The sequence below is a fragment of the Hemiscyllium ocellatum genome, chromosome 25 (assembly GCF_020745735.1).
Source record: "Hemiscyllium ocellatum isolate sHemOce1 chromosome 25, sHemOce1.pat.X.cur, whole genome shotgun sequence".
NCBI classification, from domain to species: Eukaryota; Metazoa; Chordata; class Chondrichthyes; order Orectolobiformes; family Hemiscylliidae; genus Hemiscyllium; species Hemiscyllium ocellatum.
This window is the reverse complement of record NC_083425.1, coordinates 9,536,546-9,550,438: the sequence shown is the minus strand read 5'-3', so window position 1 is coordinate 9,550,438 and position 13,893 is coordinate 9,536,546. Positions and strand designations below refer to the sequence as shown.

At 45.2% G+C, this 13,893-nt stretch overlaps 1 protein-coding gene across 1 annotated transcript in view; it reads right to left on the bottom strand.

The window, feature by feature from the left end:
- Positions 1-9,124, bottom strand: part of polg2 (polymerase (DNA directed), gamma 2, accessory subunit) — a gene marked incomplete at its 5' end in the record, with an annotated part of 65,829 nt that extends 56,705 nt beyond the window's left edge. Inside the window, one exon of the mRNA XM_060844788.1 lies at positions 8,710-9,124. Within this exon, the coding sequence (XP_060700771.1) occupies positions 8,710-9,124 (415 nt within the window). The remainder of the gene's footprint in view (positions 1-8,709) is intronic.
- Positions 9,125-13,893: the final 4,769 nt, after the last annotated feature.

The window sequence follows — 13,893 nt, the reverse complement described above, 5'->3', positions numbered from 1 at the left end:
CACAGGAAGTCGTAGAGGCCTGGCATTCAAACCGGATCTCCATCAACAAACATATCAACCTGGAGTCCATTTACCAACCTCTCAGAAAAAAACAGAAGTGATGTCACCCACCACAACAGACCTAAGACACATAAACAATAAAATGGGACAGAACACCAGAGCTTCATTGGAGGCTCACTGATACCTGACATTTCACCACCATACCAGAGAAATCTACCAGCTCAGTGAGCAAACTTAGAACCTGAGCTACAAATCTTCTCTAAAATTGCTTCTAGAAGTTTATAAGATCATAAGGGGCATGGATAGGGTAAATAGACAAGTTATTTTCCCTGGGATGGCAAGTAGGGGGCGTAGGTTTAGCGTGAGAGGGGAAAAATTTAAAAAGGGACCTAAGTGGGAACAGTTTCACGCAATGGGTGGTGCATGTATGGAATGAGCAGTCAGAGGAAGTGGTGGAGGCTGGTACAATTACAACATTTAAAAGGCACCTGGATGAGTTTAAGAGGCATATGCTAAATGCTGGAAAATGGGACAAGATTAATTTAGGACATCTGATCGCATGGACGAGTCAGACCAAAGGGTCTGTTTCCTCCCTGTGCATCTCAATGAGCCTATGACACTTGAATCCATGTGGTGGAGGTATGCCTGAAATTCTTTTGGGATGAGAGCTCTGGGATTTTGACTCCGCAAGTGAAGAAAAGGCCATACAATCCAGATCAGTATGGTGTGGGATTTGGAGAGGAACGTGCAGGCAGTAATGTTCCCATGCATCTGCTGGCTTTGTTCTTCTAGGTTCTAGAGGTCATAGAGTTGGAAGAATTGAAAGAATGTTGGCAAAATGCTGCAGCGCATCCTCTAGTTTGTACAGATGCTGCTGCTTTCCTTCGATGGGAGAGGGAATGATTGTTTTAAACTGGTGAATGTGGTGCCAAACAAGCACACTGTTTTGCTGTCAAATCTCGGAGTGTTGTTAGAGTTGCACCCATCTAGACAAGTGAAGAGTGTTCCATCACATTTCTCACATGGTCAGAGATGCAGCTCAAGGATCGGGCTCATCAGCCGCACAAGGACCTATAAAGCCCATGGCCAGTGACAGAATCACTCATTAGCGAGTGATTCCACATGTCTTATAGATGAACAGGTTTTGGAGTATCAGGAAGAGAGCTATTAGCCACAGAATTTTCAGCTTTGTATCTTCTCTTGCAGCCACACTATTTATACAGCTGGTCCAGTTCAGTTTCTGGTCAAACATGAGTTCTCAGGATGTGAGCTGTGGGGGATTCAGCAATGTGAAACTTTCTTGAACGTCAAGGGGACACAGTTAAGATTCTGTTTTTAGAGATGGCAGTTTCCTGGCATTTGTAAGGTGCAAATGTTACTTGTCACTTATTGGCCCAAGCTGTCCATGCAGGGACAAAGTTAAGACACAGATACCTCCTTCAGTGCAATCCAGTCTACCGTAGGGAGCCAATTACAAATCAATCATTCTTTCCACGTATTACTTTGAATCACCTTTTACTTCAAATACTATAAAAGGTGACAAACCTTTCCTTGAGGATGCTTCAGGTACTTCTGATCATTGTAACTAGTCATTAGCATTCAGGCCACCATGTCTGTACTGGAATTATAAACTAGCTGCCAATTCTAATGAAACTTTCCAGTGTTTTTTTTTTGGCCTGGCAGGTTACAGCATTTCAGGTACAGATCCAGGTACCACTTAAATGAGTTGAACTGGGCAGCAAATTTTAGCTGCCCAGTAGCCACTGGGTGGAAAGCTAGAACTTCTACATTATAGTTCTTCATAGTATAAATTAGGAAAATTTTAAAAAGTTAAAAAATAGACATTACAATCCTTCTATAGTATGCAGTCACTCCACACTGGAGGCTTTCCACAAAAGGTTATTGCTCTCCCTTGCAGTGGGCCAACCCCAACTGGGTTCACAGGCTGCTGACAATCATCTGTGACAGACCGACCACAACAGACCCAGTCCACCAATCGCCCCTCTCCAGGCCTCCAGCCCACTTACTGCCAGCTGCCTTACTCTGGGCCCCCAGCCCCTCTATTCCACTCCTGACCCACCCCACTATCAACATTCTGGGGGTTAGCAGTGAACAGAAGCTAAACAATGGCTGTAACAGTAGGTCAGAGGCTAGGACTACTATGGTAAATAACTCACCTCCTGACTGCTCAAAGCCCATCACCTACAAGGCACAAGTCAGGAGTGTGATGGAATACTCCCACTTGCCTGGATGAGTTCACCTCCAACAACTCTCAAGCAGCTCGAGACCATCCAGGACAAATCAGCCCGCTTGATTGGCACTACATCCACAAGCATCCACTCCCTCTACCACCGAATCTCAGTAGCAGCAGTGTGTACCATCTACAAGATGCACTGCAGAAATTCACGAAACATCTTTAGATAGTTCCTTCCAAACCCATGTCCTGCAAGGTCTGTAACTCAGATTGAGGTTTAGGATGTAGGTTTTCTCGCTGAGCTGTAGGTTTGATATCCAGACGTTTCATTACTTGGCTATCAAACCTACAGCTCAGTGAGCAAACCTACACCCTAAACCTCAACCTGAGCTATAAACCTTCACAAACCTTGCAAAAACCTATGGGCGCAACATGCTACAACTTGCCCGAAGATGGGAAAGGAATGCCATCCGAGAGTTCCACCCACGAACAACTGTACCTTAACAGCTTCGTTTCACTTGGAGGTCACCACTGATGATGTTACCTAGCCAGGTAATGAAATGTCTGGATATCAAACCTACAGCTCAGCGAGCAAACCTACACCCTAAACCCATGTCCTCTCGATAGAAGTGGTCAAGCACAGCAGATACATGAGAACACCATCACCTGCAAGTTTCCCTCCAAGCACTTCACCATCCTGACTTGGAAATATATCACCACCATTCCTTACTGTGTTTACATCCAGAAATTCCCTCACTAATGGCATTGTGGGTCAATCCAAAGCAGGTGGACTGCAGTGGTTCAAGAAGGCAGCTCACCACTACCTTCTCAAGGACAGCTAGGGACAGGCAATAAATGCTGACCAGCTAGCAATGAATAAAAAAAAGCAGTCATGGGAAGAGAGGAAAGGTAAGCCATTTCTGACTCATTTTCATGCAAATTCCAGCACGAGTAGACTCCAGAGTTAAGCTGAATTCCTTTTCCACACCTTTTGTAGCTGTCAGAATTTAGGGCCTAGCAGAAAGTGAAAACTGCAGATGGAGATCAGAGTCGAGAGCTTGGTGCTATAAAAGCACAGGTCACGCAGCATCCAAGGAGGAGAATCGACGTTTCAGTCATAAGCAGGAATTAAGAGCCTAGCCTTTTCTTTGTCTTGTCCTGCTTAACCAAAAAAAGGGGTAAAATCGAGTTTATTAGCTAGCTGTGCTGTTTAAGACCTTTGAATGGTCATTATCATTAATTAATCAGTTATCAATTTGTACGTTTAGAATTCTTTTGACCCCTGAAGTACATGTTTACTGCTGTGGCAAACATTATCTTCCTGAAAGTTGCTCACTGGCTCCGAGTGGGAAAAATAGAAGTGTACCCGCTCGTGCAAAAACATGGCCAATCTTGTTCTGAGCTGCAGAAAACACTGGATCAAACTCCTCAGAGGACAATCCTGTCATCTTAATCATTAGACTAAAAAACATAGAACAATACAGCACAGAACAGGACCTTCGGCCCACGATGTTGTGCCGAACTAGTTAACCTCCATCCCATTCTATCCATAGAAAATATATCCTTCCTTAGTTAAGTGGACCAAAATTTCTCTCAATATCCCAGAGACAGGATAAATTGAGTGAATCCTCAGAAGAGTATAAAGGTAGTAGGAGTATACTTAGGAGAGAAATCAGGAGGGCAAAAAGGAGACACGAGATAGCTTTGGCAAACAGAGTTAAGGAGAATCCAAAGGGTTTTTTTGCAAATACATTAAAGACAAAAGGGTAATTAGGGAGAGAATAGCGCCCCTCAAAGATCAGCAATGCAACCTTTGTGGAGCCGCAGGAGATGGGGCAGATACTAAATGAGCATTTTGCATCAATGTTTATTGTGGAAAAGGACATGGAAGATATAGATTGTAGGGAAATAGATGGTGACATAAGATCATAAGACATAGGAGTGGAAGTAAGGCCATTCTTCCCATCGAGTCCACTCCGCCATTCAATCATGGCTGATGGGCATTTCAACTCCACTTACCCGCATTCTCCCCGTAGCCCTTAATTCCTCGAGACATCAAGAATCTATCAATCTCTGCCTTGAAGACATTTAGCGTCCCGGCCTCCACTGCACTCTGCGGCAATAAATTCCACAGGCCCACCACTCTGGCTGAAGAAATGTCTCCACATTTCTGTTCGGAATTGACCCCCGCTAATTTTAAGGCTGTGTCCACGGGTCCTAGTCTCCTCGCCTAACGGAAAAATTTTCCTAGCGTCCACCCTTTCCAAGCCATGCATTATCTTGTATGTTTCTAATAAGTCTCCCCTTAATCTTCTAAACTCCAATGAATACAATCCCAGAATCCTCAGCCGTTCCTCGTATGTTAGACCAACCATTCCAGGGATCATCCGTGTGAATCTCCGTTGGACACACTCCAGTGCCAGTATGTCCTTCTTGAGGTGTGGGGACCAAAACTGGACACAGTACTCCAAATGGGGCCTAACCAGAGCATTATAAAGTCTCAGTAGCACAACGGTGCTTTTATATTCCAACCCTCTTGAGATAAGTGACAACATTGCATTCGCTCTCTTAATCACGGACTCAACCTGCATGTTTACCTTTAGAGAATACTCGACTAGCACTCCCAGATCCCTTTGTACTTTGGCTTTACGAATTTTCTCACCATTTAGAAAGTAGTCTGTGCTTTTATTCTTTTTGCCAAAGTGCAAGACCTCGCATTTGCTCACGTTGAATTCCATCAGTCATTTCCTGGACCACTCTCCCAAACTGTCTAGATCCTTCTGCAGCCTCCCCACTTCCTCAGTACTACCTGCCTGTCCACCTAACTTCATATCATCGGCAAACTTCGCTAGAATGCCCCCAGTCCCTTCATCCAGATCATTAATATATAATATGAACAGCTGTGAGCCCAACACTGAACCCTGCGGGACACCGCTTGTCACCGGCTGCCATTCCGGAAAAGAACCTTTTATCCCAACTCTCTGCCTTCTGTCAGACAGCCAATCCTCAATCCATCCCAGTAGCTCACCTCGAACACCACGGGGCCTCACCTTGCTCAGCAGCCTCCCGTGTGGCACCTTATCAAAGGCCTTTTGGAAGTCTAGATAGACCACATCCACTGGGTTTCCCTGGTCTAACCTACTTGTCACCTCTTCAAAGATTTCCAACAGGTTTGTCAGGCATGACCTCCCCTTACTAAATCCACGTTGACTTCTTCTATTCAGACTCTGCTCTTCCAAGAATTTAGAAACCTCATCCTTAATCCATATTACAGAGGAGGAAGTGCTGGATGTCTTGAAACACATAGAAGTGAGTAAATCCCCAGGACCTGATCAGGTGCACCCGAGAACTCTGTGGGAAGCTAGAGAAGTAATTGCTGGGCATCTTACTAGGATATTTATGATATCATCGATAGTCACAGGTGAGGTGCGGGAAGACTGAGATTGGCTAACGTGGTGCCACTGTTTAAGAAAGGTGGTAAGGACAAGCCAGGCAATATAGACCAGTGATCTTGACGTCGGTGGTGGGCAAGTTGTTGGAGGGAATCCTGAGGAACAGGACGTACATGTATTTGGAAAGGCAAGAACTGATTAGTGATAGTCAACATGGCTTTATGCATGGGAAATCATGTCTCACAAACTTGAACTAACAAAGAGAATTGATGAGGGCAGAGCGGTAGATGTGATCTCTCTGGACTTCAGTAAGGCGTTCGACAAGGTTCCCCATGGGAGACTGATTAGCAAGGTTAGATTAGATTAGATTAGATTAGATTACTTACAGTGTGGAAACAGACCCTTCGGCCCAACAAGTCTACACCGACCTGCCGAAGCGCACCCCACCCAGACCCATTCCCCTACATTTACCCCTTCACCTAACACGACGGGCACTTTAGAATGGCCAATTCACCTAACCTGCACATTTTTGGATTGTGGGAGGAAATCAGAGCACCCGGAGGAAACCCACGCAGACACGGGGAGAATGTGCAAACTCCACACACAGAGTCGCCTGAGGTGGGAATTGAATCCAGGTCTCTGGCGCTGTGAGGCAGCAGTGCTAACCACTGTGCCACTGGTAGATCTCACGGAATACAGGGAGAACTCACCATTTGAATACAGAACTGGCTCAAAGGTAGAAAACAGAGGGTGGTGGTGGAGGGTTGATTTTCAGACTGGAGGCCTGTGACCAGTGGAGTCCCACAAGGATCAGTGCTGGGTCCAATACTCTTCGTTATTTATACAAATGATTTAGATAGGAGCATAAGAGATTTAGTTAATAAGTTTGCTGATGACACCAAAATTGGAGGTGTAGTGGACAGCGAAGAAGATTACCTTCGATTACAATGGGATCTTGATCAGATGGGCCAATGGGCTGAGAAGTAGCAGATGGAGTTTAATTTAGATAAATGTGAGGTCTTTGCAGGACTTATACACTTAATGGTAAGGTCCTAGGGAGTGTTGTTGAACAGCGACCTTGGACTGCAGGTTTAAAACTCCTTGAAAATGGAGTCACAGGTAGATAGGATAGTGAAAACGACGTTTGGTATACTTACCTTTATTGGTCAGAGTATTGAATACAGGAGTTGGGAGGTCATTTTGCGGCTGTACAGGACATTGGTTAGGCCACAGTTGGAACATTGCGTGCAATTCTAGTATCAGAAAGATTTTGTGAAACTTGAAAGGTTCAGAAAAGATTTACAATGATGTTACCAGGGTTGGAGCATTTGAGCTATAGGGAGAAGTTGGGATTTGGATTAGAATGGTGCTGGAAAAGCACAGCAGTTCACGCAACATCCGAGGAGCAGTAAAAATCGATGTTTCGGGCAAAAGCCCTTCATCAAGAATAAAAGCAGAGAGCCTGAAGCGTGGAGAGATAAATGAGGAGAAAGTAGCATAGAGTACAATAGGTGAGTGGGGGAGGGGATGATAGGTTGGGGGGGGCGGGGGGAGAGAGGGGGGAGTGAAGTGGATAGGTGGAAAAGAAGATAGGTAGGTAGGACAAGTCATGGGGACTGTGCTGAGTCGGAAGTTTGGAACTGGGGTGAGGTGGGGGAAGGGGAAATGAGGAAACCGTTGAAGTCCACATTGATGCCCTGGGAGTGAAGTGTTCCGAGATGGAAGATGACGCATTCTTCCTCCAGGCGTCTGGTGGTGAGGGAGCGGCGGTGAAGGAGGCCCAGGACCTCCATTTCCTCGGCAGAGTGGGAGGGGGAGTTGAAATGTTGGGCCACAGGGCAGTGTGGTTGATTGGTGTGGGTGTTCCAGAGATGTTCCCTGAAGCGCTCTGCCAGGAGGCATCCAGTCTCCCCAATGTAGAGGAGACCACATTGGGAGCAACGGATACAATAAATGATATTAATGGACGTGCAGGTAAAATTTTGATGGATGTAGAAGACTCCTTTAGGGCCTTGAATGGAGGTGAGGGAGGTGGTGTAAGCACAGGTTTTGCAATTCCTGCAGTAACAGGGGAAGGTGCCAGGATGGGAGGGTGGGTTGTAGGGTGGCATAGACCTGACCAGGTAGTCACCGAGGGAACGGTCTTTGCGGAAGCGGAAAGGGGTGGGGAGTGAAATATATCCCTGGTGGTGAGGTCTGTTTGGAGGTGGCGGAAATGTCAGCGGATGATTTGGTTTATGCGAAGGTTGGTAGAGTGGAAGGTGAGCACCAGGGGCGTTCTGTCCTTGTTACGGTTGGAGGGGTGGGGTCTGAGGGCGGAGGTGCGGGATGTGGATGAGGTGCGTTGGAGGGCATCTTTAACCACGTGGGAAGGGAAATTGCGGTCTCTAATGAAGGAGGCCATCTGGTGTATTCTACGGTGGAAGTGATCCTCCTGGGAGCAGCTACGGCAGAGGCGGAAGAATTGGGAATACGGGATGGTATTTTTGCAGGAGGTAGGGTGGGAAGAGGTGTAATCCAGGACTGCTGTGAGAGTCGGTGGGTTTGTAAAAAATGTCGGTGTCAAGTCGGTCATCATTAATGGAGATGTAGGCAGAAGTTGGATAGGCTAGGGCTGTTTTCCCTGGAGCGTCAGTGGCTGAGGGGTGACCTTATAGAGGTTTATAAAATCATGAGGGACATGGATAGGATAAATATGCAAAGCCTTTTCCCTTGGGTAGGGGAGTCCAGAACAAGAGGGCACAGGTTTAGGGTGAGAGGGGAAAGATATAAAAGAGACCTAAGGGGCAACTTTTTCCACACAGAGAGTGGTACGTGTTTGGAATGAGCTGCCAGAGGAAGTGGTGGAGGCTGGTACAATTGCAACATTTAAAAGGCATCTGGATGGGTACATGAATAGGAAAGGTTTGGAGGCATATGGGCCAGGTGCTGGCTGGTGGGACTAGACTGGGTTGGGATATCTGGTTGGCATGGACGAGTTGGCCCGAAGTGTCTGTGTTTGTTCTGTACATCTCTATGACTCTATATTGTCTCACTAAGTCCTAAAGAATTGAAATAAGGTATGACATGGAACGAGAGGTTAAAAAAAAGTTCAGAATACGAAAAATAAAGTTGCTATTGTACCTTTCAGGAGATCAGGACGTAGTATAGTGCTCTCCTTCAATACATTATCTAGTAAAGCAACGATTTCTTCTTTCGTCAAGTCTTTGATGCCTGATGGAACTTGCAATGCTGGAGTCTCTATCAGCCTTAGGGAACTGTTACCTGAACTCTGGCAGTCCATTAACTTATGAGGTGTTGCCACTCCAAATACTTGCTCTCTAGACAATACCATTGAGTCCCACCATTCAGTAGCCAAGTTCTTTTTCAATTCCATTCCCAAATGTCCATAATTGTACCAACCATTGGTAAGAGCATCTTGTGTAATTATATCCCCAGTTATAAAATGCCTACTTTGGCAAAGTTCAATCACTGCTTCAGTAAATCCAGAAAGGTCAGTACATTTATTGTACTTTCTTGACACTAGGAAAAGGCCAAATACTTGCCAATGTCGTTGAAGCATCTGACTGGAGACCAGCTTTTTCTTTACGAAAGATTGAAAAGGAAATTTCATAATCATTGATCCCATGATAATGAGATTCATCTATAAGGATTCATAAGGGTAAATTTATTGGAATGATCTGAAGTCATCATGTTGGCACAAGACATATCACAAAACATCTGCAAGAAGAAAAAAACATATAAATACAAAGAAAAAGTATCCATAGCAAGAAATATGTTTTCATCTTTTCAAAGCTTTTACTCAAGTTAGAAAATTTCAAAACTATAGGTTCATACACTTATTGTGATAATTAAATTGTTCAGATGAGTTCAGAATAAGAACTCATGAACTGTTAAGTATTTTGTAACCCATCTATTTAGACCCCAATGATTATATTTACTACAGTATACCAGTACTGTACTAAAGTTAATTACATTTGTACTTTGCATTGAATTAAGTAAACTCAATTGAGAGGACCTGAGATAGCTTGCGTGACAGGAAACATCCAGGGTTCCCACCCAATCACTACCTCAGTCATGTTGGAAATTATCCATTTGGTTTTCATGTGAGGAAGAAACCAAGTGATTGTCATGCATTTTCAAGCGATACATAGCCTTATAAACAAAGCACTTACAAAAGTGAATTACAGCTACACATTAGGAACTCTACTTTCTCCCCCACAGATGCTGAGTTTCACCAGCAATTTCTTCTTTCACTTCAGTATTTGCAGGATTCAATGGGGAGCCTTGCATCCATTTATTTTGGACTCCGCAGACTATTTTAGAAAACACATGAGGAACAAACACAGATTTTGGATGAGGATTAAAAGGAGTCCCTCCTATCATCCTTTCTGTCATCAAACTTTTCCTTCTACCAGTTATCTTACTGCCCACTCTCTGTTTACCACCCCTTCAACTGCTCCTCCACGACCAGGCGGCACGGTGGCACAGTGGTTAGCACTGCTGCCTCACAGCGCCTGAGACCCGGGTTCAATTCCCGACTCAGGCGACTGACTGTGTGGAGTTTGCACGTTCTCCCCGTGTCAGCGTGGGTTTCCTCCGGGTGCTCCGGTTTCCTCCCACAGTCCAAAGATGTGCGGGTCAGGTGAATTGGCCATGCTAAATTACCCATAGTGTTAGGTAAGGGGTAAATGTAGAGGTATGGGTGGGCTTCGCTTCGGCGGGTCGGTGTGGACTTATTGGGCCGAAGGGCCTGTTTCCACACTGTAAATCTAATCTAATCTAAAACTCTACCTTCAGTCACTTCTTCATACCCTATCCACCCCAGACACAGACCCATACACACATACATCCTCTTGGCTCCCCCTACCCTTTTCCATCCGTGCCTCCACTCCCACCCCACACATACCGCTAACCCAAAAGTTCACACCTCCCATCCCTCACCTCCAACCCTTCCCTATCACCTCCAGACCCCACCCACCTCCATGGTCAACACAGTGGCTCAGTGGTTAGCACTGCTACCTCACAGTGCCAGAGACCTGAGTTCAATTCGCACCTCAGGCAACTGTCTGTGTGGAGTTTGTACATTCTCCCTGTGTCTGCGTGGGTTTCCTCTGGGTGCTCCGTTTTCCTCCCACAGTCCAAAGATGTGCAGGTTAGGTGAATTGGCCATGGGAAATCACCTGCAGTGTTCAGTGAAGGGGTAAAAAAAGTAGGCGAATGGGTCTGGGTAGGTTGCTCTTCGGAGGGTCGGTGTGGACTTGGTGGGCCGAAGGGCCTGTTTCCACACTGTAAGTAATCTAATCTCGTCCACTTTTAGTTATTATCGCTTCCAGCACCTCCTTCTCAGACTCTTTCTTCAATACCCATTTATCTTCAGTCTCCATTACACCCTCGTTCCTGAGTGCTGCCTGATCTTCAGCAGGAGACCCCAGTACACAATATCTCACATTCAGACTTTAAAAAAAAATCACACACAAGGTTATAGTCCAACAGGTTTAATTGTAAGCACACTAGCTTTCGGAGCGACGCTCCTTCACCAGGCTATAACTTGGTGTTGTGTGATTTTTAACTTTGTACACCCGAGTCCAACACCGGCATCTCCAAATCATCACATTCAGACACAATTCTTGGCGGCATAAAACTCTACCGGCAAAATTAAAATAAATTCAGCATTCAAGCTGATAATAACTTAGCATCCTTCAAACTGGTTTAGAAGAAATCACGTCACGTACAAAGTAAGAATTGTTTGAACTCCCAAATGACACCGTACCCATGGCTGAGCAGACGGTTAAACTACCTGTTTGAATCCTGCTCGTGCTCCCTCGAAGAAGGCCACGACCTTATAATGACGCAACTTCCTGGATACCCCAGGGATGTCGTGCCGATTCGGCGCGTGCGTGGTTGTTCGAGCAGAGCGCGCCTCCCCTTTGCTCTTGGACACGGGCTGTTCCGGCCATATTGGCAAAGGAACAATCATGTCGACAGTCGTCGCCACCCAGAGACTTAAATTTCATTGTAGGTCCAATTAAATGTCAGTATCATCCAGATAAGAAGGAAAATTTGGATTGTTGTGAGTAAATATAACGTTGGTTCTTGTTAAAGGGCTTGCCATGTTTTGTTTTAAAACACAACCAAGAACTGCGGATGCTAGAGATCTAAAACAAAACAAATTGCTGGAGAAACTCAGCAAGTCTGTGGTTGGGGGGGAACCAGAGTTAACACCTCGAGAGCTGTGATTAAGACTCATCGGACGCATACAGCAAAGAAACAGCCCATCAATCCACCATGTCAATGCCGATCATTTACCTACTAAACCCGTAGGTCCATAGACTATTGTGCTTTGGCACTTTTAAATAGTCATCCAGTACTGCTTAATGTTGCAAGATTACCTGCCTTCTCCACACTCTCAGGCAGTACGTTCCATATAACTACCATTGAAATGTTAATCTGTTTTTTTTAGTACAGATGCTGCCAGAATTGCTGAGGTTCTCCAGCAACTTTTATTTCTGCTGATTTTTGCTGAGATAAAAAAATAATGATAAAATTGCTGCAGTCTTCCTGGATCATCTGTCTGCTTTCTCATCAGAGAGGGATGACTGGAGGTGGTTTAAAGCATGCCATAGACGAGGGAAAAATTGAAAAGGAGAGTCCTTCATGGTAGCTTCATCTGATGTGGAAGCTGAATGCATAAGGTTGGCATTATCATGCATCAGGAACCAACTGTCTAGTCAAGTGAACTGAATAAAATATAATGTGATAATAACAGAAATCGGGCTTAAAGAAGGACATATTCCTGGTGGCATTTGAGAATTTTTATGTCAGTGAGTGGAATTTTATTGGGTACTGAGCAAAGACGACTATGGTGAAATGTATGGCAGAATCAAACAAGGTCCAACATCAAGATCATCTGGCTCCATCTTTTATGCTTTTCACAAACAATATTCTTGCTAGTCAGCAGTGAGATGCCAATGGTTTAACACTGGATAAATGCAATAATAACAAACTAATCTCATTAATATTCTGCCTCCCTTCTTATCAAATTCACCACAGATGATAGACATTGGTAAAACATGACTGGGAAACCAGAGTGCATACATGGTGGATTCAGCTTGCTGCTTGCTCCAAACAACCTCAACAATGCTTACAACAAAACTGAGGCCAAATGTACGATCAATGGCAGCAGGTGCACATCCGCCACAATCACAACCATCACGGCACCTCAGCCATGTGAATTCTGGAAGCACAGGCTTGCATTCCAGTCAATAGCAGCAATACAATGGGGACATTTTGTGCGTGGAGACAGGCACCTAGCTGGTTGGGAAAGCTAGATAAGTGCAAGTGGATGTAGATGCTTTGGGTGGGGACATAGGGATTGTGAAACCAAAGGTGTTAACAGGATGAGCTACTAGGAAGGCATTGTGAATGCTTGAGGACCAACTAATATGTTCAAGCTGAGGCTGAAAGCCATTGTCAGGGGAGCACTCATTATTGCCTTCTATTGTGATATAAATCCAAAGTGTGCAATGGGGAAGAAAATGGCAGCAAGCTCCCTTGGAATGGGCAAGACAACTTACTCAACTTGTGTTTGGGTGGGAGTGGGATGATGCAGCCATAAAAGGGATTAAAGGGGAACGTAAGGTCACAGGCTCATGCATTGTACAGCTCACAGGCACACAGACAGCCTACTCCCTGGGCATACTACAGAATTGATCTTCTGTATGCTCCCTGGCATATGCCATTGTTAAACATCTGTTTGACAATTAAACTTTGTGCACAGAGGAAGGTGAACATTAGGAATGTTGATGTTGAACGAGGTGGACAAAGATATATTATAACCCAATGGTATGCGTATGTATTATTCTGGCCTCCAGATGGTGCAGCAGTCTGTTATTGCTGACACTCATCCATGGAGCCTTGTCTGTGACCATGAAATGGCGCTAGATGGTGTGAAGATGTGGAGAGCTCTTACATAAAGATTTGGAGCTGGGCGGGGGGAGCCTACTCAGCAGTGGAATCCATTAGCCCTGGAAGATTGGTGGAGCAACCCAGAGTGCTTGTGTCTGTCTGAGGCAGATATTCTAAGGTTCTGCTTGTCGGAGGCAAGTTAATCTTCCTTCAACTTGAACTTCCAAAGGTTGGAAGGGCGTAGGCAGGGTGGAGGCGGAGAGCCTGGCCAATCTGTAGTATCCTGTTTAAAGAGGGCCTTTGTGTGATTCCATCTTCAGCTGGGTGTCTCTAGGCACTTTCTCCTTGTGGGACAGAAATTGAGGGTGAGCGGTATCATGGGGACTGATAATTAATAAG